At 42.1% G+C, this 25,339-nt stretch overlaps 1 protein-coding gene and 1 non-coding gene across 5 annotated transcripts in view; one reads left to right on the forward strand and one right to left on the reverse strand.

The window, feature by feature from the left end:
* Positions 1–25,339, reverse strand: part of GTDC1 (glycosyltransferase like domain containing 1) — a 202,353-nt gene that overhangs the window by 81,882 nt on the left and 95,132 nt on the right. For 3 of the 4 annotated variants that reach the window (XM_033164331.1, XM_033164322.1, XM_033164303.1), the window contains 2 exons: positions 20,154–20,321; positions 13,870–14,043 (listed from right to left, as the gene is read on the reverse strand). In XM_033164331.1, coding sequence (XP_033020222.1) covers positions 13,870–14,043; positions 20,154–20,321 — 342 coding nt within the window. The remainder of the gene's footprint in view (positions 1–13,869; positions 14,044–20,153; positions 20,322–25,339) is intronic. The other variant, XM_033164313.1, reaches the window with a different exon arrangement.
* On the forward strand, positions 6,293–6,401 carry LOC117061757. The gene has a single exon (XR_004428139.1). It is a non-coding gene; the product is annotated as a U6 spliceosomal RNA (small nuclear RNA).

Genomic DNA, 25,339 nt, shown 5'->3' on the forward strand with positions numbered 1-25,339 from the left:
AAATACACAAATGTCAGAAAGTGACTGCGCATCAAAGCTTAGGCAAATCATCTGCTGCAAACAAACAGATTCCAATCCACATTTCGGCTTTAAACATTCCACTGCAGCACGATGACTGAACAGGACTTATTGCAAGCCAAAATGAAGTGATGCTTGCAGAATAATAAGTTGCTGGCATACATATGGATAGATGACTTCAGGACTAGGTTACTGTCAACAGCTGAAGTTATATTATTTTGATGTCACATAGTAAAACTTGCATGGGTCCCATCATGTGCCGCCCGATGGGAAGAAAAATGTGTGGGAGGGAACCAAATCCCTACTTGATCATCCATTTTTTGTTTCCTGGGTGCCTTCCATTCTGACTAATGGATAGCCACCCTTCTCTCAAAATTTTCACCCAGATAACTGGCAACCAATGAGAGGACAGAGGTTGTTTGGTTCACTAAAGGGGGGGGGCAAATAACCCTTCTCTCATTCCCGTAGCACAGCTGAATAAACCAAGAGGGATAATTTACATGCAGATGAAGCGATAGCATAAAAGACCTCAGAGATAATAGGGATCTGAGCAAAAGCCTTTGATGAAAAGCTCCTCCAATGTAAGAATTAAGTGAGGAAAAAGGGGGTTTGCTGTACTAGGGTAGTACTGCTCTGTGGCTCAGTTTCCCCCATTGTGAACTGAAATAATCTAAACCAATATCTACTGAAACCAGGAGTAAAGGAGCAACATATATAGTACTACACAACTGAAACTGTAAAGTAATAAAAGCAGAAAATCCGAAGAGAATTTCCACTAGGGTCTGGCATGCAACACGTGTGTCTGAGAGAAGACTGGCAAATTATATAGCAGCTTATTTAGTTTGGCCCTAAAGCAGGGCTATACGTGTCTTTTACACATCCTAGTTTTTCAAGCAACAGCTCAGGACTGCATGGCTTTCAAGTAAACCATGGTTTGTCTTGATTTGTCACCAGCCTACTACATAGATGAGGGCACGCACTAAAGATAGAGTTGGAGGAGGCCATTCTGGATGTTGAAATTGCAATTATCTCCTTGTCTGGTCAGCCTGGGGAGGTTTGGTCTGGCAGTAGATGCAGCCCCTTCTGAAAAACCAAGAGGTATACACCAACTACCATGCAACCACCAATACACCTTTTTGGGTGAGGTGATTGAGGGTGGTAATAGTTCAGCTGCAGACCCTCTTTCAGGGCCCATTCCAGTGTGCGTTCAGGACCCATTTGGGGAAATAATCAGTCTTAGTCACCCTAATGGATGACCTTCTTTTGGAGAGGGACAGGGGGAGTGTGTTCCTGTTATTCAACTGCAACTCCCATTGACTTTTCATATTGTTTACCATGGCATCCCCCTGAACTGTGTTTGTGAGATCTGGGTTGGGAGGCACTGTTTTACATCAGTTTTCCTACAACTTATGGGGTCTGTTCCAGACTTACCTTGGGTGACTGTGAATCAGCACCCATGGCAGTTGGCATAGGGCAAGGTGTCACTGGTATGCTGATGACAAACAACCTTGTTTGAATCATGAGAGTCTGTGCAAGTCCTAAACTGGTGCTGGATGCAGTCAAGGCAAACTGAATTCTCAAAGTCTGGGACTCTATGGATGGGCGGTTACCAGGTAAAGGAATTGGGTGGTGTACAAGCTTTATAGGGGGTTGCACTACCTCTGAAGGAGAAAGTCTGTGGTTTGAGGGTGCTCCAAGATCCGTCATGGGTGCTAGAGCCTAGGTGACCTCATTGGCTCTGAGTACCCATTACCATTCAGTGCACTAACTACGTATGTCTGTTTCTGGATAGCCTTGCCATAGTAATCCGTACACTGGTAACCTCACAATCAGACTACTGTATGGTGGAACTACCCTTACAGCTTGTTAAGAAGCCACAGTTACTGCAATATGTAACTGCTACTGTGTGGTGGTGCATCTAGTTTTACACATAGTACACCAGTGTTGAAAGATGTGCACTGGCTGTCTATTAGCTACTGAGCCAAGTTCAAAATTTTGTTGCTGTCGGCACTTCAAGTTCTAAATAACTTGAGACCAGGATACTTTGCAGACAGTCTCCCCTGGTACAGGCCAAGTCAATCTTTAAGATCTTCTAAGGTGAGCATGCTGGTCATTCCACAACCAGTGACTTGTCATCTGGTTACAACACAGAAGCAATATTTCTTGGCAATAGTACCCACTCCCTGGAATGCCCTCCCTCAGGTAATTTGTGCAGCTGGGGCAGTAATTACCTTTCAATTCTTATTAAAAACTTAAGAGTCAGAGCCCAGGAAAACTTGGGTAATCTTAACTAATTAAATCATTTTTTACACTGCTGCATTTTATTTGTGATATACAGTTGTGTTTTTATCATGTTTTATCCAGTTTTAATGTAATTTTATTAACTGCAGTTTGCATCCTTATTCTTATTTGCATTGCAAACTGCTTACATATGTTTACTATTTTAAGGAGTATAAACATTCCATTAATAAATGAAGTAATGAAAAAATAATAGTCCAAATTGTTTACCAGAAGAAATAAATTTAATTTTTCCAGTGCATTCAAGACACATACATAGAGGACTTTAAAAACCATTCTGCAGCTATAAGAGTGTCTAAAGCTGTAAAATGCAAACACTTAACATGAAATAGTTCCCCTTTTAAGAACCCAGTGGAGACACTACTACTCTGCCACAACTGAGGAGTAGCTTACCAAAATGTTCCCCAAACAATGAGAGAGAAACTGTGGCCACGTCCAAGGGCTTAAACAAGAATTCAAAAGTTTGAATGAAGTTGTGCCATATCCACATAAAATGAAGTACAAAGCTATTCCACTCTTTTCCACCTGAAGGTATATAATTACTCCCCACCACCCCACTATCACCACCACTTAAGGATGTCGGTAAAATACGGTCTGCTTGCCATTTTGAATTACTTGTGTACAATCACTAGTCATTCCATAGGGACCACAATGTGGCACACACAAAAACGAATGCTGAAAAAAGGGCATACAGGAACAAACTTCCAACAATAGATAAGAATGATCCATTTCCTTTCAGAGGACTGAGGAAGTAACGTGGTTCAAGGACTTGAAAGGTGAACAACTTGCATAATGCATTTGCTACACATTAAAAAGGCAATTAGGAATCTGGTCTGAGGAAAAGCCAAGAAGTCTTTTGTCAACTAATATTAGAAATGCCATCTCTCTCTAGTGTTCTGTGTACGGCACAGTATAACAAACTGTGCAAGCAATGGTGAAGAAGCATCAATTACAGACAAGGCTACAGAGCAAGTGTTTCCAGAGCGATACTACGAAAATTCTGGAATGAGAATGAAACAGAAATTAGGCACTGCCCATGGTGCTGTGCATGACCTTTAAAATCCTAGCATGCTTTGGGGAACCAAAAGCTTCAAGCTGCCGTAAGTTCCCAGAGGGGTACCCATGTAATTTTGTCACTGCAAAGGCAAAGTTGTATCAGATGATGCAATAATATATTTGGTAGTCTTTAAAGTGCCCTTAAGACACTGTTGTATCTCCCAGAAAGCCTGCTGTATCCAAACTGCATAAACACACCAAAGACGAGATCCACCATTATTCCATTCCCCTGTGCATAAAACAACAGCAACGACTTTCCTCTGATATATTACTATGAGGTACACTTCAAGAACAAGCAGTAAGTATGAACTTTTGCATGAAGTTTTGTGCTGCTGCATGAGCCACTTCTCAGATGTAGTGGCAGCCGGGTCCCTAGTATTATTCCAGTCCTTATTTAAAACAAACAAAAACTCATAGTCTCTCATTTCTTCCAATATTGTGACAGAATGCCCAGACTCAAGCGGAAATGCCTAATGACAGCACCCATCACTCCTGAGAAGCTACTGAGTATCCAGTGTCCTGGAAGAGGCTACCATATTCAATGTCTACTCCAGGCTACCATTCCTCAAGGATGTGATGGTGGAAAGCTGAGAAGCCACCACTTTAAAATATTCAGAATATCCTGGAACAGGGGTGGCCAACCTTTCTCAGCCCAAGAGCTACAGTCCCGTCTGTACAACCATCCAGATAAGCAGTGGTAGGTAGAAGCCAAGCCAAAGTGGGTAGACAATGGGTGCAAGCTTTAGGTTTGTACAGCAGACCAATTTCTACCTCCACCACCTCCACCAAGGTAAATAAGAGTCTTTATCAGATGTCCAGGACACATTCCAGCCAGGCAGAAACACTCAAGGAGATTGTGAAGAAGGGATAGTGAGGGTCGAGGCCTGGGGAGACAATGCATGACTGGGAAATGGATGTGGCCTAGGGGCCTCACATTTGGCCCTGGGCCTTAGGTTCTCCACTCCTGTCCTGGACAGATGTTCCACAGGAGCATTATGGGTAGTCACAATGGGACAACTTACTGACCAGCTGTTGTCTTTTTAAATTTAAGCTATTCTTCTTGGTGCGCTTTATTATGCTGCAGATTCCTTGTGGATTGTATTTCAGATTCTTTATTATGCTTTCTTTTAAAATATAATATACTGTATCCTGCCCTAAGGATGGCTTTTGTCATAGAAAAGCAGGATATAAATAAAAAAATAAAGAGAGAAAAAATATAGAAAATACATACCGGTATATAGAAATGTAGTGTTTTATATTTTTTAAAGCACTTAAACTGTAAAAAGCATTTCGGAACAGTAATATATATACAAAATATAAGCAGGCAGAAAGTCAAGCATTTCAAACAAAAAAACAAAAAACTCTTAGCCAGATTTTCTAGTGCTCAAAATAGGCAGGTTCCCACGCCCCAACCCCAGGAGTTTAGTTTCCATCTGTACACCAAAATAAGGCTCCTACTTTCAAAAGCTCCTACTCTTATCACCTATGTCCAGGTTTCCAGAAAAGTACATTACACTATTCTTACAGTAACTCAACTTTCTTTTGCAAAATCCAGTTGTCAGCGGTGAGGAAAAATGCCGCCCACAGAGTTTTAACGTTTAAATGGTTGCCTGATAACTATCCATACAGATAACTCAGAGAAGGCAAAGCAAAATGCTGAATTAAATATGAATCACAATTAAGATAAGAATAGTAAAGCACTTTGTACACTAAAAAGTACTGCAAAAATTATTTTTATTTTTTATTCAGAAGGGAGTGAACATACCAACAATCTGGCCACTAACACGTTGTAGAGAATTTTGCCATTGGAAAACTGCCCTCAATGAACCCTCAAAATGCTTTCCCGTTTAACCAGAGTTCAAAAACCAGTTCTAAGATTTGTCAAGGTAGATTACACTAAGGTAAAGGTCATAAAGTCATAAAGTGAATGTGCAAGGATACAAAACATTTCAATCCCTCAAATTTCAACAAAATCAAAATCCCAAGTAACACCCCCCCAACTGATGTATCCACCCCACCCATTCTTAAGGAATGACTGATCTCTATCTGTAAAAATACATGTACAATAGTTTTGCTTCTTGCTACAAGGTAACAACCTTCAAAATGCACACTGAAAATGAAGCAACTGAGTAAATTGAGCAAATAATAACTTCTGAAAGCATCCCCTGCCTGCCCAATACAGGTGATAAATGTAAACATTAACGCAGGAACAGGTGAGAAATTTTCATAGGTTCAGTGTGAAGGCAGCTCCTCGTGCACTCAACACCCCACCCTCACATCATTCAACGTTTGCAGTAGTATAATGCAGGAACCAAAAGACAAATGGTTCCGGGGCAGAGTACCCCAAATGGGGGCATTTTCCAGAAGCATGTGCACCATCAGAATGTCCTCTGAGTCATTTTGTCATTGGGGGGGGGGCGCTCAAGCCAGATGAAAAAGGACACATGTACTGTACACCTGAAGGAGTGTCTCCACCCCATCATTCAGCCTGGACACTGAGGTCAAGCTCTGAGGGCCTTCTGGCAGTTCATTCACTATGAGAGGTGAGGTTACAGGGAACCAGGCAGAGGGCCTTCGTGGCAGTGGCGCCCTCCCTGTGGAATGCCCTCCCATCTCAGATGTCAAGGAAATAAACAACGATCTGACCTTTAGAAGACATCTGAAGGCAGCCCCGTTTAGGGAAGTTTTCAACGTGCAATGTTTTGCTGTGGTTTTATAATTTGTTGGAAGCCACCCTGAGTGGTCCAGCCAGATGGGTGGCAAATAAATAATAAATTATTCTTCCTCATATTATCTAACTTTGAGTAAAGTCACCTAAGAGGAGTGGCTGTTTATGCTAAAACGAAAACAAAAACCCAGTTTGGAACAATATGCTGCTCTCATCCTGGCCACCAGCAGTTTTCCTGCACTAACAGAGCCTGTGGTTGTTTCAGCAGCACATATAACTAAGAAATGGAACAATAAAGCAAAGATTAGTGTGGCCCCTGAACAAGGATGACATTCTAGGCACATAAATATCAATAACTAACTAAAAGGGTCCAGAGGACTTGAGAGGCCTCTGAGACATGTTTTTTGGTGTATCCTGCCTCTCACTTTTTCCATAGGCTGGGGGGATGTCCTTCCCCACCCTCACCCTCCACATATACTGTACACAAGCTGGTGTGACAATTCACAAGTCAGGACAGCTCAGGCTTCCAGAATGGCCCAATGGCAAAAGTGCTGAGCACATTGTTTTTAAAAAGAGGGTATTACACACACATGTTCAATGTTTTCAAATTGTTATCAAACCATCAGGCTGTTCAATCCACACTAGGAGAACATGTGTAAATCAAGAGTTAACTACTTTAAAGAGAGAGAGAGAGAGAGAGAGAGAGAGAGAGAGAGAGGAGTGGCTGCAGGCTCTCTGCCATAGGTTTCCCCCTTTGTGGCTTCTCACATCCCAGACTTGGAAAATATGAGCTGTGATACTGAGAAAGGTAAGAAGCCAGCAGAGCCCCATAGTGATAAATGAGTTTGCATCATCTGTCATTAGAACTTCCTGCCAACAGGGTCATTCCCTATTAAATTACCACTTGTCAATGTTTAAAATACTGATTGATAAATGACCGTGCCAAAACTGATAACACAACAGCTTTTCTTTTCAAATATTCTTGGTTACTACATTCTGCTACTTCAAGATAGATAGAATAAGCAAGGTTCCCCCCCCCCCCGCCACAACCTTCCAACTACTTTACTGAAGCACAATTTAATTGAATACAAAACTAACAGGTACTGCATAATGACTGGTCCTGATATACATTACATTCTAGTCTTCCTGCCAAAATAAACCTACCGGCGATTTAGTGATAGGGGCAGATCCAAGTTTCACATTTCATCAAATGCTAGTAATCTGTTTTATCAATATAAACTGCATTTTAATGAAAAAATTCTTTTCTTCAGTACACTTCACTTTTAATGCCCCAGAGTGTAATAATTCGTTCATGCTGTAGAACAAGAATGTTTTACAAGACCTTAACTCTCAAGAGAAATTTCTCTGTAAATACAAAATGCAACTTTTATGGGAATGCGTTGTATGCAACATGACGAGAACCCAACATAATAAAATTAAGTAGGTTGCATGGAGAATTCAACTGCAGTATATTTTGGAACTAGTGAAAGGCTAATCTAAGACCTCAGTTGAGTTACTGACATTAGCTAAAGGAAGGCAGACCACCACCCCACCACCCCCACCGCCGCCCCGGTCAGAAGATGTTTTAAAGAAGAAACAAGCAACTACTACAGATCAATCTCTTCCACTTGGGTGACAAACAGTAACTTGCAATGAGACTTTGCCAATACTTGCTCAAGAAAGTGGTGTGAGGTAGACAGGTGGCCTGAAAGAGGTGACAAATGGACAAGGGTAACAGCAAATTAGGAATTGATGGCAGGGCATGCAGAGACCAATTTTGTATTTGCATGAGAGTACAGTACTGATCTCTATGGCTTCTCACTTTGCCAAATGGCACAATGTGCAAAAGGGGGGATCTTTGCAACTTGATCTGGCCTATGCTTGCTGTATCACAGTTTGCCACTTTGATGGTGCTTCTTCCTCCATTTTATTCTGCTGCTTCAATCAGGATCATCTCAGTTAGCCATCAGGCATTTTTCACTATTTAGGACAGGCTGTTTCTTATATTAGACCTATACCAAAGCTGTATTTCTCATTTTGTCCCTATTATCCCTTCCCATAAAAGAACCATAGTTTAAAAAGAGACCTCTATTTCCTCATTATTTTTTTTTAGGATTTAAGGCAAGCACTGTATATAATACCAACAAGTTGTGTTAATGAAAGGAGCTCTCATTAACTTTTAACCTGAGTTCTCCCATCTGTTCGCTTTTTATCTGTTATTCTGTGCTGTCATTTGGGCTGATGTAGATTTTAAATCTGTGTCCTAAATGCACTCAAATTTTAAAGCAACTAGTAAAGGAGGAAGCACCTTCCTCCCTTCACAGAAATCCATGTGATGAAGGACCATATTTTCTGTGGAACAGTTTTGCTAGATTTTCCTGCACAGAGAAGGTGGCAGTGTCATGCAGCAGTGGACAGACAAGTAAGTTGTCAACACTGGCAGCAAGTCATTTCACTTCAAGTGGCAAAAAGCTTGGGTGGCTGCCCCTAGATTTCTAAATGAATCCCAAGGATTCTCTAAATCAGAGGCAGATAATGGAGATCTCTCCAGATGTTGATGGACTGCACTTTCAACCATCCTGAACCATTTGCCATGCTGCTTGGGGCTGATGGGAGCTGTAGTCCACCAATGTATGGATGTGACCATATTAGCTACCCCTGCCCTAAATAATGGCAAGTTCTGCTGTAACCCTTTGTCTCTATGGAAATAGTGGGTTAACTTGGGTGCATATCTGTGAAAACTTTCAGCTGGGATAGAAACATCTCTGAAAGGCAATCCATCTAAAAATCCAGCTATAGTTCATGGGATCATGTCTGATAAAGTTGCAAAAGAGAAGATGCATGATGCTATGAAGTTCTGATGATCATCACTGTGACTCCTGGTGATTGATCATCCAGTGTGTGGCACAGCCCACTTTTCAAATTTGGCCTGTGATGGCTAGGGTAGATAAAGATGTGTAAAGAAACCAGAAGCCATGCAGACTAAGAATACATATGTGAACACAGAAATATCACTCAGAGATAAAGTGAGAATCCACAGAAGACCATCTAATACATGAGGTATCTCATCTCTCATAACAGTTATGGAAATTTTGCTGGCCAAAAACAAACACAGTTTGAGTGATCCTTACATAGTGCCTTGAAAACAGCTGTAAGATTTCAACACAAAACACGTATTGAATCTAAAAGTGCACTTTTAAGACCAATTTCTCCGACGTGAAACTGCTAGGGCTTCCTGTTGTCAGCTTCCCCAATCTTCAGAGGAGAGGTGGGCAGTAGAGGTGAGACAGGGTAATTCCCTGTCTCAGGAATCCTCTCCCCAACACAAATTATTTTATTTTTGACTTATTATTTCATGTACCGGTATATCCCACCTTTTCCTCCAAGGTTGTTCAAGGTTCTCCCTCTTCTCATTTAATTTTCACAACAACCCTGCAGATGAGTTGGGCTGAGAGGTAGAGACAGGCCCAAGGTCACCTAGCAAACTTCATGGCTGAGTTGGGATTTGAACCCTGGTCCAACACTCTACACCACACTAGCCTTGAATTTTCTTTTTTGGTACAATTTCTTTTGGGTTTTCTATTTTTGATTTGTGATTTTAACCTTAAGTATCAATTGCTATTTCTGCTGTTGTTTTACATTATACAGTTTTCATGTTCATCCTGTTTTATTTTGTTCACTATCCTGAACATTTGAATAAAAGATTTGGTTAAATGTACTGATTTTATATTATTTTAAATATATTGGTGTAAAGTTCGTGTGATGGTGCTTCACGAGTAACGAAACAAGAGCCAAAACAGTCTTTTGCAGTTTTATTGTGCAAACTAATTACAGTGCAGAGCTACAAAAAGCATGTCTGCCTCAGTCGCTGGCAGAATCCGGGAGTGGCCCCTTCCGGCTCCTTCCCCAGCATAAGAACTTTGGCACCCCAAATCTCCTCCTACCCTCCTTATGTTTCACTCCTCTGCGCAATTGGGGCGCCGGAAACGGCGTGTTTCCCTCCTGACCAGCCGAGCGAGGTGAGGTGCTGAGGCTCTTTGCAGCATCTCCAAGCCCTCTCCTCTCCCGGCTGGCCCCTTCCCCTTCCTCCCCACTGGAGGTGTGGCTGCTCTTCGCGCTGGAATAGGTGCTTCTGCTCAATTGATGTTGGGGCTCTCTGTATGCTAACGAACCCTCCATTCCCCTCAGTGGGCCAGGAGGCAGTTCCATGACAATTGGTTAAAATATATATCTTTAATTATAAGCAAATGAAAATTTTCTGAAACAGATTCAACTTAAGGGTTTCAAAAATAATAATAATCCAATAGCATCTCTATTGCAAAATACCGTGATGCAGCAGAAGCAACTACCACCAATGGGAGCCCTAAACCCCCCCTCCCCCAAAAAGAAATGAAAATAATATACACATTAAAATACTTTTCACTCAAAATGGAATATCTGTCTCCACACCAATTCCAATCAGCCAAATAATATTTGGTGCATTGTTGAATATTCTAAGTATACATTACATTCCTATTTTATCACAACAACTTCTCTGTTAGGACACATGTGGATTTTTGGTTAAGAAAAGCTGCAAACAAAATTGATTTTCTTAAATGAAATGCTATATGCTGCTCTAGCTATGTAGCCCACATCTAGGGCCGTGTGTGTGTGTGTGTGTGTGTGTGTCTTTGGTGTTTTTTCTTTACAGACAGAATATTAACATAAATATTCTCTTACAAATCATGGCCATATCCTTAATGGTGCTGCCTTATTTTGTTTTCAGTTCATCTCCTTCCTCATATACAAAGAAAATCATGTTAACAGCAATAAAAACTAAAAAGGAGGTCAAAGTAAGGAGAGGAGAGAGAAATCACCTTGGTTATTCTGCTGTTCATATTTCCCCCACCCCAACATCTCTGCAAAATTATGCATTTTTAAAAGACTGCAGGCATTCAAATGACTGTCAGTCATGCAAATAATCACTTACTTACACTGTATGAGTTTGGTTTGGATAAAGCAAATTACCATTTGAAAATAACTCGAAAACCACTCTGGGCGAAGAGCTTGCTTTATGAATCTAAGTTTGGCCATGATATTTCCTAACCTTTTTCTCCTCCATTTCCATTCAGCTAGATTTCACTGCAGTAATACAGAGTAAATTAATAAACTGCATTCAATTGCCACAGGTGCATTCAAGATTTATTTAACACATGATCTTGTTGGGGGGGGGGGGTTAACAGCAACTATCAGTAGCTGAAGCTAAAAATCCACAACTTGGGTCATGACTTGTTGTTCTTGGTAAGAATTAAATCCTTGGCATCTTGGGCTGATGTTAATTTTTTATTTAGAGCCAGGAACCATAATTGGTTTCTAAACACAAGGGGCTGTATCCAACCATGTTCATGTATGAGCATACAACAAGTCTTCATTTCCCTCTTCCCCCCCTTCCTGGTACGCCCCTCCATACACCCTCAAAAAGTATTCTGGGGTGTCAGGAGCCCCTCCACAGCAGATGTGGGGTGGGCAAGTGGCTGCAGGAGGACAAGAGGAAGGTGCAGTCCTTTTATACTATGCTGGATTCCATCCAATAGTTTTTACACAATATCAAGCAATATAAAATACATTGAAATTTTAAGGGTACATGTAACGTTCATATTAACTCCTGAACAAAAGCTGGTGTGAAAGTATTTATTTTCAAATAAAGACATTAAGAAATATGAACTGTGTGTTCTTTTGCAACGCAGCATTCAATTTAGAAAGGATACTTTTAAATAATAAGAAAAATATTAAAAATAACCAACGTATATAAAGTCACTGGCGGCTCCTTATCTAAACTATAGGTAAGGTAAAGGGACCCCTGACCATTAGGTCCGACTCTGGGGCGCTAATCTCATGTTACTGGCTGAGGAAGCCGGCGTACAGCTTCTGGGTCATGTGGCCAGCATGACTAAGCCGCTTCTGGCGAACCAGAGCAGTGCATGGAAACGCCGTTTACCTTCCCGCCGGAGTGGTACCTATTTATCTACTTGCACTTTGACGTGCTTTCGAACTGCTAGGTGGGCAGGAGCTGGGACAGAGCAACAGGAGCTCACCGGGTCGCGGGGATTTGAACCGCCGACCTTCTCATTTCCAAACTAGGAACTAGCATATGAGAAGTTGCCTTATACTAATAAGACTATTTGTCCATCTAGTCCAATGTTTATTTATACGTGTATTTCATTATGAAGATTTATGTCTGCCTTTCAATGAACTTACACAGGGTGGGGACTTACAATAAAATAATTTAAAACACAAAGAGCAAATATATAAAGGTATCAGAAACAATATACAGTATAACAACAACAACAACAACAACAACAACAACAACAGTGAGAATAAAACAGATCAACACCTGATAAAATAAAAAGGGTCCTTGTCTGGCACCAGAAAAGATATCAGAATGGTTGCCACATGTACCTTTCTGAGGAGAGGGTTTCAAAGATGGGGCATAAGCACTGACAATACCTTTCTACCAGTAGCCACCCACCATATCTCAATGTGAGAACCCAGACAACAGCCTCTGGTGATGATGATCTCTAAGTATAGGTATACAGATGTGAGGACAGGTAGACCTTCTAGTATTGTCTACTGTGACTAGCATCAGCTCTCAGGGATCTCAGGCAAAGGTCTTGCACATCACCTGCTACCAGACGTGGAGAAGCAGTAGTTACATAAAGAGGCTGCTCATTATGTCTCTGTATGACTCACAGTTCTGGGTTTGCCTCCTCCCAATAAGAAAGCTCACAAAGAAAGAGACAGGGTGGGTTCCACTGAATGTTAAGCATTCTTAGTATCACACACACTAAAACCAGGCAGGTAAAAGTAAGTATGGGGAAGGGGGCGGTTACACACACCCAGCCGCACTCCTCCAATTCAATTTGGGCTCTCCTGTGGCTGCTTTGAATGTTTTAAAACAACCACCACAATAGGAGATCCAATCACAGTGCCTCCTTTAAATTGGGCCATAGGTAAAGGTAAAGGGACCCCTGACCATTAGGTCCAGTCATGGATGACTCTGGGGTTGCGGCACTCATCTCGCTCTATAGGCTGAGGGAGCCGGCGTTTGTCCGCAGACAGCTTCCGGGTCATGTGGCCAGCATGACAAAGCAGCTTCTGGCGAAACCAGAGCAGCGCATGGAAATGCCATTTACCTTCCCGCCAGAGTGGTACCTATTTATCTACTTGCACTTTGATGTGCTTTCGAACTGCTAGGTTGGCAGGAGCTGGGACCAAACAATGGGAGCTTACCCTGTCGCAGAGATTCGAACTGCTGACCTTCTGATCAACAAGCCCTAGGTTTTGTGGTTTAGACCACAGGGCCATAGCTATTTGCAAAATAGAAATCTAATAAAGTCAGTCAGGTAATGTATCCTGGAGTGCAGCTTCATTGCACCTTGAAACAAGTAGGACCAGATGATTTCAGAGCAACTTCAGAAGTGGATAGAGAGGATGAAGAGGGGTGGTGGTAAAGGAAGGCAATGCATGTGCTTCTTTGGAAGAGAATTTTATATCTCAGGAACTCAAAGGTAGCCTGGTGCCTGGCCCAATCATATATTCAGTATATGTACTGATTGTCAGCAGGTCTGGCACAGTTGGCATTTCTTTCAAGTCGTCCTGGCTAAGTCAATTGATATTCTTCCATTCTTGAGTTCTAAATTTGAAAATGTAACAGCAATGTAATACGTCCTCTAATTTTCCGATGTTCAAGCCATGCAAAAAAAATATCCAGGTAATAATCATCCATATAAAGAGAACTGAGGAACCATGAATGGCACAGAACAGAGAGAAGAAATTTAAAAGCCACCAACCTGCTCACATCAGGGAACATCACTGGAAAATAAAGGACTTGACATTTTGGTCTGATTAACTCTTCCAGATGCTTAGGCCTATGGTCAGGCATCAGCTTCATAAACTTCCCTATAGATGTTAGAAATGACTCCATATTATAAGCAGAGTTGAACACCACGACGTCAGCAACCAAACTAACGAAAAAAGAGAGCAAAATCACCCATTCATTAAACACATCTCATCAATTTATTTAATACATCTTAAAGGTGTCCTACTGCTAGCAGAAGGACTGTTTCCAAGAACAGAAGGTCTGTTTTTACAGACAAAAGTGATTTCCAAATAATTCCTTCATGGGCACAACCTCTTGGGCAAACATTCTCTTGTTCTCAAGACTTACAAGCTTGCTTTCAATACATTTTTATGACCCACTGGAGTTCACTTACTGCATTTTGCAGTTTTACCTATTGGCCTTTTCTTATACTGTAACCTTAACCCTGAAACAATGCTGTACTACAATAAATCTTGTACTAGGTCTTGCACAAGAGGTTGTGGAACAGCACTAAATGTGCTTTCTTCGTTACCATTCCCTGGACCCAAGCTAGTATCCATGGTGCCTTTTCCTACATGGGCAAAATGCTACATGTATGACCTAACTTGTCCATACATCAGCCTGGTGTTAGCACCCTTGCATTACAGGCTACGGATTACAATCAACCCAAAGAGGTTGGGGATAACAGGCACAGTCCTCAGTTATCACCACCCCTTTTCCAGTGTGTACATGTCTACCAGTTACATTATCTACCAGTCTACCAGTTACACTATCTAACACAGGGTTAAAATCATTCCTCCTCCTAATTCTCACTGCTTCATAGACAAGATAGAAAACTGACACTGCCCAGAAAAACAGCAGGACTCAGCAGGAATAGCAAGGAAATATTTGAACAGAACTCTAATGCTTTTCAGCTCAACAACTGGAGTGGAACCATTTTTGAAATCTCACATTTTTCCAAACACTTTTTTCAGCTATGTTTTCTTTCAGCTATGACAACCAGTGAGCTAACCTATTTCTTTTGCTTTTAACTAATAGCTGGGAACAAAAGGGACAAAAAAGTTTACTTCTTTATTTCTGTCAAAACTTTGTGACAGGCAGTCACACTTTTTTGAACCACACTTTTAAAATATTTTTGTTGTTGTCTGTGGGCTATAGTTTTGTGTGTGGTTGCCAAAATAGAAATTCAAGCGCTTAAATTCAATCAATTAAATGGAGGGGGGAAATAACACATGCTTACTTAGCATATATCTTAAGGGAAAACAGATTCTGTATAAAGGTTTCTCATTGCTGAAATCTCCCACACTAGCACCTGGCTCCCTAAAGCGTCTAATATGGAATACAGAATTATATAAGTGGACATCCATAACAAGATGCTAAGGGGTATTCTGAATTATGCCAATTATGCTATTGGGCTACCCTGCCTGGGTTTGGTGTTGACTGCCCAACACTCAGTCCCAGACGTTCCTATGAAGTTCTGAAGCCTCCTGATGGCAATAGTCTCCGGATAATAATTTCACATCCCTGTCCGCCATTCCAAGATACTAAGCAATTAGGGCTCCTTCTGCTTTTCACCAAGCGAGAGAACAATTTGTTAGAACCTGAGAAAGGTCTTTTCTTCTTACTCTGATTAATTCTCATCAGACACATCTTCCCCAACTCTAATTCACTTATAGTTCAGGATTCTGGTTAGGTAAAAGGTAAAGGTAAAGGTAAAGGACCCGTGACAGTCAAGTTCAGTCGCGAACGACTCTGGGGTTGCGGCGCTCATTTTGCTTTACTGGCGAGGAAGAAGAAGAAGAAGAAGAAGAAGAAGAAGAAGAAGAAGAAGAAGAAGAAGAAGTAGTTTGGATTTGATATCCCGCTTTATCACTACCCGAAGGAGTCTCAAAGCGGCTAACATTCTCCTTTCCCTTCCTCCCCCACAGCAAACACTCTGTGAGGTGAGTGGGGCTGAGAGACTTCAAAGAAGTGTGACTAGCCCAAGGTCACCCAGCAGCTGCACGTGGAGTAGCGGAGACGCGAACCCAGTTCCCCAGATTACGAGTCTACCACTCTTAACCACTACACCACACTGGCTCTCACACAGCCGAGGGAGCTGGCGTTTGTCCGCAGACAGTTTTTCCGGGTCATGTGACCAGCATGACTAAGCTGCTTCTGGCGAAACCAGAGCAGCGCACAGAAATGCCGTTTACCTTTCCGCTGGGCCAGTACCTATTTATCTACTTGCACTTTGATGTGCTTTCGAACTGCTAGGTTGGCAGGAGCTGGGACTGAACAATGTGAGCTCACCCCATTGCGGTGATTCGAACCGCCGACCTTCCAATCGGCAAGCCCAAGGCTCAGTGGTTTACACAACAGTGCCACCTGTGTCCCTTCTCTGGTTAGGAGAACTTCCTAATTAGCACTTAGAACAGTCTTCTGGAGTGGGGAGTTAATGGAGATTGGAAAAAAGTGCTTATTCCTGCAAACCAAATCCCTACTCCCACCCTAAAGAACCATTTAAGTTGAGAAAGGGACAGGATTTGGGTTGATGGTGGAGAATGCACTCCATTAAGACCTAGATGAAAAGTTATGCAGAAACACAGTTTTCTCTTGGGGAATACTATTTTGCTCTTCTACTGGGCTGCCTAGAACTACCCACCCACCTTAACACCCACCTTTCACAGCCTGAGGGCCACATTTTCTTCTGGGCATATTTCCAGGGACCATAGGTGGCAGGGCCACAGGCAAAACTGAATTTGGCCTTTTTAACCTAGGCTAGTTTCTAGATACAGTCACATACGTCTTTCTATCCCCCATCCCAGAAAACAAGGAGCACCATTAGAGTTAAGGACATATTCTAGCCAATTAAGCAGGGTACAAAGCAGGGTCAGTGTGGCTGGAGAGGAGTGTGTGGCCTGGGGAGAGTCCCCAGGGCCAAACAGAGAGGACTGGAGAGCAGCATTTGCTCCCAAAGTCTGAAGTTGCCCACTGCTATATGAGAGGACATGGTGCTCCCAAGGCATTTAAAATGGGAGCAGGGTTAAATACAGGTTTTTACGTATATTTAAAAGAAGAAGAAAGGGGCATATCCTGTGGGAGATACATAAAAAAGAATGAAAGGATAAAAAAGTTTGCATTTCCTTTTCCAATTAAAATTCCTGCCACGAGGCCAGAAATACTGATACATAAGCAAAGAAGGCAATTATTTTTATATAATGCATTTAAAAACACCCTGTCTGTTTTGCTTCTGAGCAAATATACTGCTAATATGCTATGCCTTAGGAGTTATGGTATCAATCCTGAGAGACATGAGCACACCAGTAGTCTATATTGTGATTTCATGTTGTAACCACCCTGTGACCTGCAGGTATAGGGCAGTATACACATTTTAATAATAGTAACAACTATGACTCCTACTTCTTCTTCTTCTACTCCTCCTCCTCCTCTTTCTCCATTTTTCTGTTCTCTTCTTATTACTTATCCCCACCTATACCAGCAGATATGCCCTCCTACCACAGATCGAAATAACGCCAGGAAATCGGATCCTGCCATGTGTTGCGCTTGATAGTTGTTTCAGGATACGTGTAAGTTTAGTGTCATTTTGAAAGATACATTTTTAATAGTTCTGTATTGTTTTGATTTTGAGTTCCACGCGGGGTGGGGGGCATCACAATCTTTCCAGCGCTGAGGGCTTCTGAAGGTCATAATCCAGCCCTAGGGACAGGCACCCACCATAACACACATGTCAGCAGCTGATGTGTGATAAAGTGCTCCTTATTTAGTAGATGAGAAAGAGACAGACAATTAAGCAAGTGCAGACTTAGAGAGCTTTCCCCAGGCCAATATGTTCCATAGGGCCCATCGAGGCCAAAGAGCAGAAGGAAAAAGAGAGCCTGGCTTATGTGCAGATACCGTCTTCCCCCTGCCTGTGCCCGATATAACAGCCATTGACAGTTTGATTGAGAGCCCCCTCACACTGCTGATTATGTACAGTAGGGGTGGGCTTACAGGGTGTATTTGGTTTTTTTTTAGAACCCCAGGTCTACCCCACCACAACCAAGTGCAGAATGGAGCCTGGAGGAAAACTATGGTATATACGTGCAGTGACACACTTACTCAAGACTTGGGATAGCTCAGTTGGTTGAGTATGAGACTGTTAACTTCAGGGTTGTGGGTATGAGCCCCATTTTGCGTGAAAGAGCCCTGCATTGCAGGGAGTTGGACTAGATGACCCTCACGGTCTCTTCCAATGCTACAGTCCCATGGCCCTATACAATGTTTGTAGGGATGCTGCCCTTGCATTAAGGAATGGGGTTGCTTCTAAGCACACAACTTAGCACCCCAAAAATATTTTTTTAGTGTCAAGAAATGAACTCCTTGTGCTCCTTTCACACAAAAATCCCCATATAGTTTCCCTGTATGCTTTCAGAGAACCAGTGTGGTGTAGTGGTTAAGAGTGGTAGACTCGTAATCTGGGGAACCGGGTTCATGTCTCCGCTCCTCCACATGCAGCTGCTGGGTGACCTTCACACTTCTTTGAAGCCTCTCAGCCCCACTCACCTCACAGAGTGTTTGTTGTGGGGGAGGAAGGGAAAGGAGAATGTTAGCTGCTTTGAGACTCCTTCGGGTAGTGATAAAGTGGGATATGAAATCCAAACTCTTCTTCTTCTTCTTCTTCTTCTTCTTCTTCTTCTTCTTCTTCTTCTTCTTCTTCATTTCAGCTGACTGATTTGTAACTGAAAGTCAGAAACCCCTGCTGATGTACTGTAAATCACCCAGAGAAATGCCATTACCCCACAATGTGCCTTCTGCCCACACCTGTCCTAAAGGAAGAAGCCCCAACTTGCCAAGGTTAATGGGCAGGATGGGAGTTCCACTCACCCATTCATTCACTCCCACTGTATAGCTGAAATTCAGGAAACAGATCTAGTGGGATGGATTCAACGAAATAGTTGCACTAACAGGAGCCAGCACAACAAGACCCACTAGCACAATGGGCATTTCCCCCTCCTCCCACACCCCAAATCAGCTCAGGAGCAAGGGAAGGTCTGCATGTGCTGATGGAATGATCATAATTGTGCAATATGGAATCACTCCCAGTGTTTATATGACTTCAAAATAGAAATTCTGACCATTAATACAGCTAAATCATTGGAAAGGTCCCACAAGCTCAAAGATGATATAGGAAATGATAGCATCTTCAAAAGTAAAAGTGAGGGGGTGGGCGGGAGGGTGAATGGTTTAACATTTCATGATGTATTTCTTCCAGTAGCAATGATGGGGAATATTTTTTTATAAGCTGCTATTTGTTTTTAAGAACCATTTCATGGCAAAGCCATTTCATTATATTCTCAGAATATTGCTACTGCAAAACTGAAGCATTTTGCAAACGAAAGCAGAACGGCAGCTACAAAAAGCTCGAGTATATAGGGATCATTATTTGTCTTTCATCTGAGTTACAATGCAAAGATGCAGATGTTATACATCTAGCTTTAAAACGCTCAATCTATGCTTATAATAATTCTAATAACAAATATGTGAAATAGACCAAGTAAATGAATTTATTTCAATTCAAGCCAATTCAGCTTTGCAGTTTCACTTTAGGTTTGTATAACGCCTAATCACAAAGCTTTTCAGTGTAGCTGTTATTAACTTCTTTCATTAACTTATATTCAGGAAATATGTTTGTTTTAAGTAACAATAAAGGGCCACAGCCTTTTAAATGTCTGGCTGTTTTACCACTGCACAATTTGTGAATACGCAATGAAAGAAACGTAAGGATTTATCTGGTATGTTTACTACCCTCTCTCACTAAAAACATTGCCGCAGTACATTTTAATTTTTGTTTACTCCCTTGAAAACCTCTATTTTAATTTCAGCTGGATGCAGTAAAAGCTATTGCTGAGCCAGTGTTGATTAACTGCCCCTTTTGTTAAGTGCTCTCAAAGCAAAAGCACTGAGGTATATACTGGAAATCAGCGCATTTTACTGGAGTACAATGAGACACTCATAATAGTATCTAGGTATACTTGGCATTCAGCAACTCGTATATACTAATGAATCTGATACTTTCAGTGTTGAATTGTGTGTGCATCTGTCTGTCTGCAAATACTGGAAATCACGTAGGACTCCGTGTATGTCCGTGTATATATATTATTATTGAAAGAAAAAGGAAAAAGAACCCCTGGAGGTATGCTCATGAAGATACTAGAAAACTAAATAAAAAGAGAACTAGAAAATTAAACACAAGGGCATGAGAGATGCACCTACCATGAAAGAATCTGGTTGTACCCATATTGGAAGTCTCTTTCCTGACATTTCTGGACAGGATATGTCAATTGGTTCTCATGGAAGTAAAGGACCTTTTTCAATTTGCCAAGGTCAGGCCGAAGGGCAACGAGTTCAGTCAGGTTAAGCACTGAGCTTGCAAAGAGGATCCTAAGAAACAAGGAAAGTAGTGTTTACTGTCTACAAGCCTGCTCAAAAGTGTCACCCTTCACCCTTTCCCTCCCACCGCTCTCCCCACAAGAAAAACATAACCTCTATAGGGACACATCAGTGGCTAAGCCTTAATACCATGTAGCAGCATTCTAAGTTTTGATCTCTTAAAAAACAGCTGCTAAGGACTCAAGTAGAAAAGCACTGAATCTCATTGGTTTTCTCAGCTCAGTTACAGAGAGATGCAAAGTAAAAGAGAGAGCGAGAGAGAGCTGGATGGGTTTTATTGAAAAACGCTAGAAAAGCTGTGTCTGAAGGACAAATGGAACAAAGATAAGGCTGACTGGGGAATACTTTGCTTGCCAGTTTCATTACACTTTACTTCTTTATGCAACCAACTACTGAAATTCAATATATGAGCCAGTGTGGCACATGCTCATGTTATAACATAAAGCCTTTTGATTTATGCAATAGACGTATCTACTGTGGTTTTTATTTTTCATGTTAAGATTTCCTTTCCCTACTTTTTCATATTAAATATCCACCATAGCATTTGTTGTTTTGTTCATTCTGTCCCATCTATTGCCACAGTGCTTGGAACAGTCAGTAAGACTTGTCGCTGCCTTCAAATTATACAACACAGGTGCAGATCATATGGTAAACCTGGCTGCCTGAAACTAACGTAAAAGGATATTGAAATATGCAAATGTAGTACTTAGTATCATATGGGCGATTCTTCTCCAAGCAATGAGAAATTCCAGGGGTGTGGTGCTTTAGTTTTCTTTGGTAGAATATCACTTTAAGCTTAGGGTGTTCAATACAGTGGTACCTCTGGTTACGTACTTAATTTGTTCCTGAGGTCCGTTCTTAACCTGAAACTGTTCTTAACCTGAAGCACCACTTTAGCTAATGGGACCTCCCGCTGCTGCTGCGCCGCCAGAGCACAATTTCTGTTCTTATCCTGAAGCAAAGTTCTTAACCTGAAGCGTTATTTCTGGGTTAGCGGAGTTCTTAACCTGAAGCGTATGTAACCTGAAGTGTATGTAACCCGAGGTACCACTGTATTTGAGTTTATTTAAAAATAAACAACCCAACAAGCAACCAGAGCTACTGCCCCACATCTAATCACCAAAGAGTCTATTAACTTGCAGAGCCCAGAAACTCAGTACTCTTCCTGCTTCTCCCCCCTCCCCACACACCTAGATTACACCATCCTCAGCTGGGGTTAGGGTGGGAGAGAATACTCCCTACTCCTTTATCTGATGGTTTCTCCCCTAAACAACACATTGCTGTGTGGTTCTGTATCAAGAAGCAATCTTCCAGCAATTAGCTTTCATGGAGACACATAACCTGAATATCCCCAGCTGTTAACACTCTTTTGTCAAGTCCAAGACTCTGGCCAGGTATTGCCTTGAGGGCCTTAACATTTAATGCAAATCCATGGTGACAGTCCTTTTCACAGAAATCTGATAGCAAAACCAACAACAATAGAAGAAGAGAAGAAGAAGAGTTTGGATTTGATATTCCACTTTATCACTACCCAAAGGAGTCTCAAAGCGGCTAACATTCTCCTTTCCCTTCCTCCCCCACAACAAACACTCTGTGAGGTGAGTGGGGCTGAGAGACTTCAAAGTGTGACTAGCCCAAGGTCACCCAGCAGCTGCATGTGGAGGAGCGGGGAAGCGAACCTGGTTCCCCAGATTACGGGACTACCGCTCTTAACCACTACACCACACTGGCTCTCGCCAGTCATCATCATCATCAAAATTTTATTCGACCGTCAGACAGAAAAAGCATAACAAGTCATTGATGGAGAGTATGGCTATGTTAAACCTAAGTCACCTCCGACCCGAAACACCCGTTTCCTTTTACACACATTCTCAAACCCACTTCTTGCATTAATAAGGAAAGCAAACTGTAATTCAATATTGTATTCTTTAATTCTCAGCTCCTTGTTCAGGATGTAACACTAAACTGAGTTATGATGAATATGATTTTCAAAGCAACCTTCCAGAATAAGTTGAGTTGTGCTTGAATAGCTACCACAACATCCTGGTCACACCTAGAGAGGCAGAACTTAACAGCTCTACCTTTAAGTGGAGACTCTAATATTAAGGCTAAATCAGAGATTCGATCTGGAGAAAACTCTACAGAAGGAGTGGACAAGAAGATTACTTTTCATTTTCTCCTCTTCCAAGTAACCCCTATAAAAGCATCTTCCAACGGTCAAGGGGCCTTGTGGAAGAGGATGGGCTGTGTTGTGGAGGAATCTCTGAAAACAGAGAAGACACACCTTTTGTAAATGGGGCTACCACTCATGGCTGATGCTACCTCATATTCTGGCATCCCCCTCAGCACTATGCCACAGTCCACCCCATTCAGCAGGGAGTCCAACATCTCAAAGTAAGTTTTTTGGGGGTGGTACTGAGAACAGGAAAGTCAGCATCCACCTACCCCATTCCACAGACATTTTACTAGATCCAACCCATAGTACCTCTCGCTGGTATAAGGCTGCCCTGGAGTTAGGAGTTAGGAGAATGGGAAAGCAAAACAAACATTAACTCCAGGGCACTCGGCACTGTCACACTGGACTTCTTAATTCAAGCTCTACCAACATTGGTCCTATTGCTCCTTGTTTGGCCACAAGGCAAGCATAAAACCTGGTGATCCAGTAGACATTGTGTACTTAAAACTTTCAAAAAGCTTATAACAAATGACTACACCAAAGACTTCCGAGGAAGCACAGCAATCACAGAATAAGGGGAGAAGTCCTGTTGTGGATTAGTACAATGGTACCTCTGGTTACGTACTTAATTCGTTCTGGAGGTCCGTTCTTAACCTGAAACTGTTCTTCACCTGAAGCACCACTTTAGCTAATGGGACCTCCTGCTGCTGCTGCGCTGCCAGAGCACAATTTCTGTTCTTATCCTGAAGCAAAGTTCTTAACCTGAAGCGTTATTTCTGGGTTAGCGGAGTATGTAACCTGAAACGTATGTAACCTGAAGTGTATGTAACCCGAGGTACCACTGTAACTGGTAAAGAAACAGGAAATGCAGTGTAGGAATGAACAGTCCTCCAATTGAAAGGTGCAGAAAATATTGTCCCCCAAGGATCAGTACAGGGACCCATGTATGTCAACGTGCTCATAAACAATCTAGGGCTAATGGGTGAGCATGGAGGTAGCCAAGTTTTTTTGACGACACCAAATTGTTCAGGGGGGTTAAAACAAAAAAGATTGTGAAGATATCCCAAAGAATCTCTCCAAACTCCAATGGGCAGTCAAATGGCAAATCCATTTCAATGTAAGCAAGTTTAAAGCAATGCACAATGGGGGGGGGGGACCCACATAACTTCCCAGGTACCTTCATGGGTTGTGACTGGCCAGGAAAAAGACCCTGAGGTTGTAATGGATAGCCTGATGAAGATGTCGACCCAGTGTGTGTCAACTAGTGCCGGGGTTCGGTGCTGGAGCTCCCCGTGCGTGAGTCTAAGCTACCCACGCACGAGGTACCAGTTGCCGGGGAAAAGCGGCCAGCGTTCCGCGTGCGTATGGGCACGGGCGCCGGCCAAGTCTCACTATCTGAAGGTTGCTGAGTAAGACGGAAAATAACTCCGAAGGTGCGTGAGTAAGTGGATGCCTCGAAACTAAATAAATGCCTTGAAAACTAATGGATGCCTCGAATCTGAACTGGAACTACTTGTAACCTCCTGCACTATCATTTAGTAATAAAGGAAACCAAACCAAGGATGTTGTCTAAGCATAAGATAAGAAACCCTTGACGTGTTTTACTGACAGAAATTAAAAAAATTCTGAAACCTTTACCCTTTTCCCCAATTGACGACAGACACCGAATCTTTCTTTTGTGGCTTTGGCCAAACCCGCATAGGCTCGTTTTCTAGCCCTAAGCTAAGTTTCCCCAAGCTCTCAGTCCCTGCGCGCCAATTCTTCCGCGATGCTATCTAAATAAAACTAAACCGATAAATCTTCCGCAAATCTAGCCCTGAGCTAAACCTAAGAGCCTAACTAAAACCTCACCGAAAGATCTTCCTCAAACTAAACCTAACTAAAAGAAACCCATCCAGCCCATCCAGCCCGCTCCCAAAACCCTTAAACTAAACTTGACTGAACTAAGCTTCAACTGAACAAACGTAAAAGAACGTGCCTAAGCGGGGAGCCTCAGCCTTTTATTTAGGAACAGGTATGACATCACGATCAATATTTCAACCAATAAAACCACTGTTGCTGCCCTCCAAAAAGGCGGGAAGCAGGATAAACGTCCATTGATAATTTTGAAAAACCACTGGAACTACAAATTAAAGGCGGAGTAATCCTAACGGCAAAGTGCCTCTTCATTCTTACTTCCACTTTCACTTTTAAGTGGAAGGATACGAAAAGTAGTTCTTAATAACCATTAAAATAAACCAATAACCGCGGATCTTTAACGGATCCACGAAGTGTATTCCGACAAACTAGGAAGGCAGCATAATCCATGCCAGGGATTATTAGGAGGGACTGAAAATAAAACTATCAATATTATAATGTCGTTATACAATGGGCAGCTGCATATGGAGAACTGTGTACAGCAGGCATGGGCAAACTCAGCCCTCCAGATGTTTTGGGACCACAACTCCCATCATCCCTGACCAGTCATCCTGTTAGCTAGGGATGATGGGAGTTGTAGTCCCAAAACATCTGGAGAGCTGAGTTTGCCTATGCCTGGTGTACAGTTTTGATCAACTCATCTCAAGAAGGATATTGTAGAGCAGGAAAAGGTTTACAAAAGAGTAACAAAAATAGTAGGTGCGATGGAGCAACTCCTCTATGAGGAAAGGTTACAACATTTGAGGCTTTTTAGTTTAGAGAAGGTCAAGTAAGACGTGACATGACGAAGGTACATAAAATTATTAATGGTGTGGAGACAGTGTTTCTCACCCTTCTCCCTCATAATACTAGAACCCGGTGACATTTGTCAACCATATACTGGCAGCTGTTGAAGCACCTCTGAGGTAAAGTCCCG

The sequence above is a fragment of the Lacerta agilis genome, chromosome 1 (genome assembly GCF_009819535.1).
Source record: "Lacerta agilis isolate rLacAgi1 chromosome 1, rLacAgi1.pri, whole genome shotgun sequence".
Lineage (NCBI taxonomy): Eukaryota > Metazoa > Chordata > Lepidosauria > Squamata > Lacertidae > Lacerta > Lacerta agilis.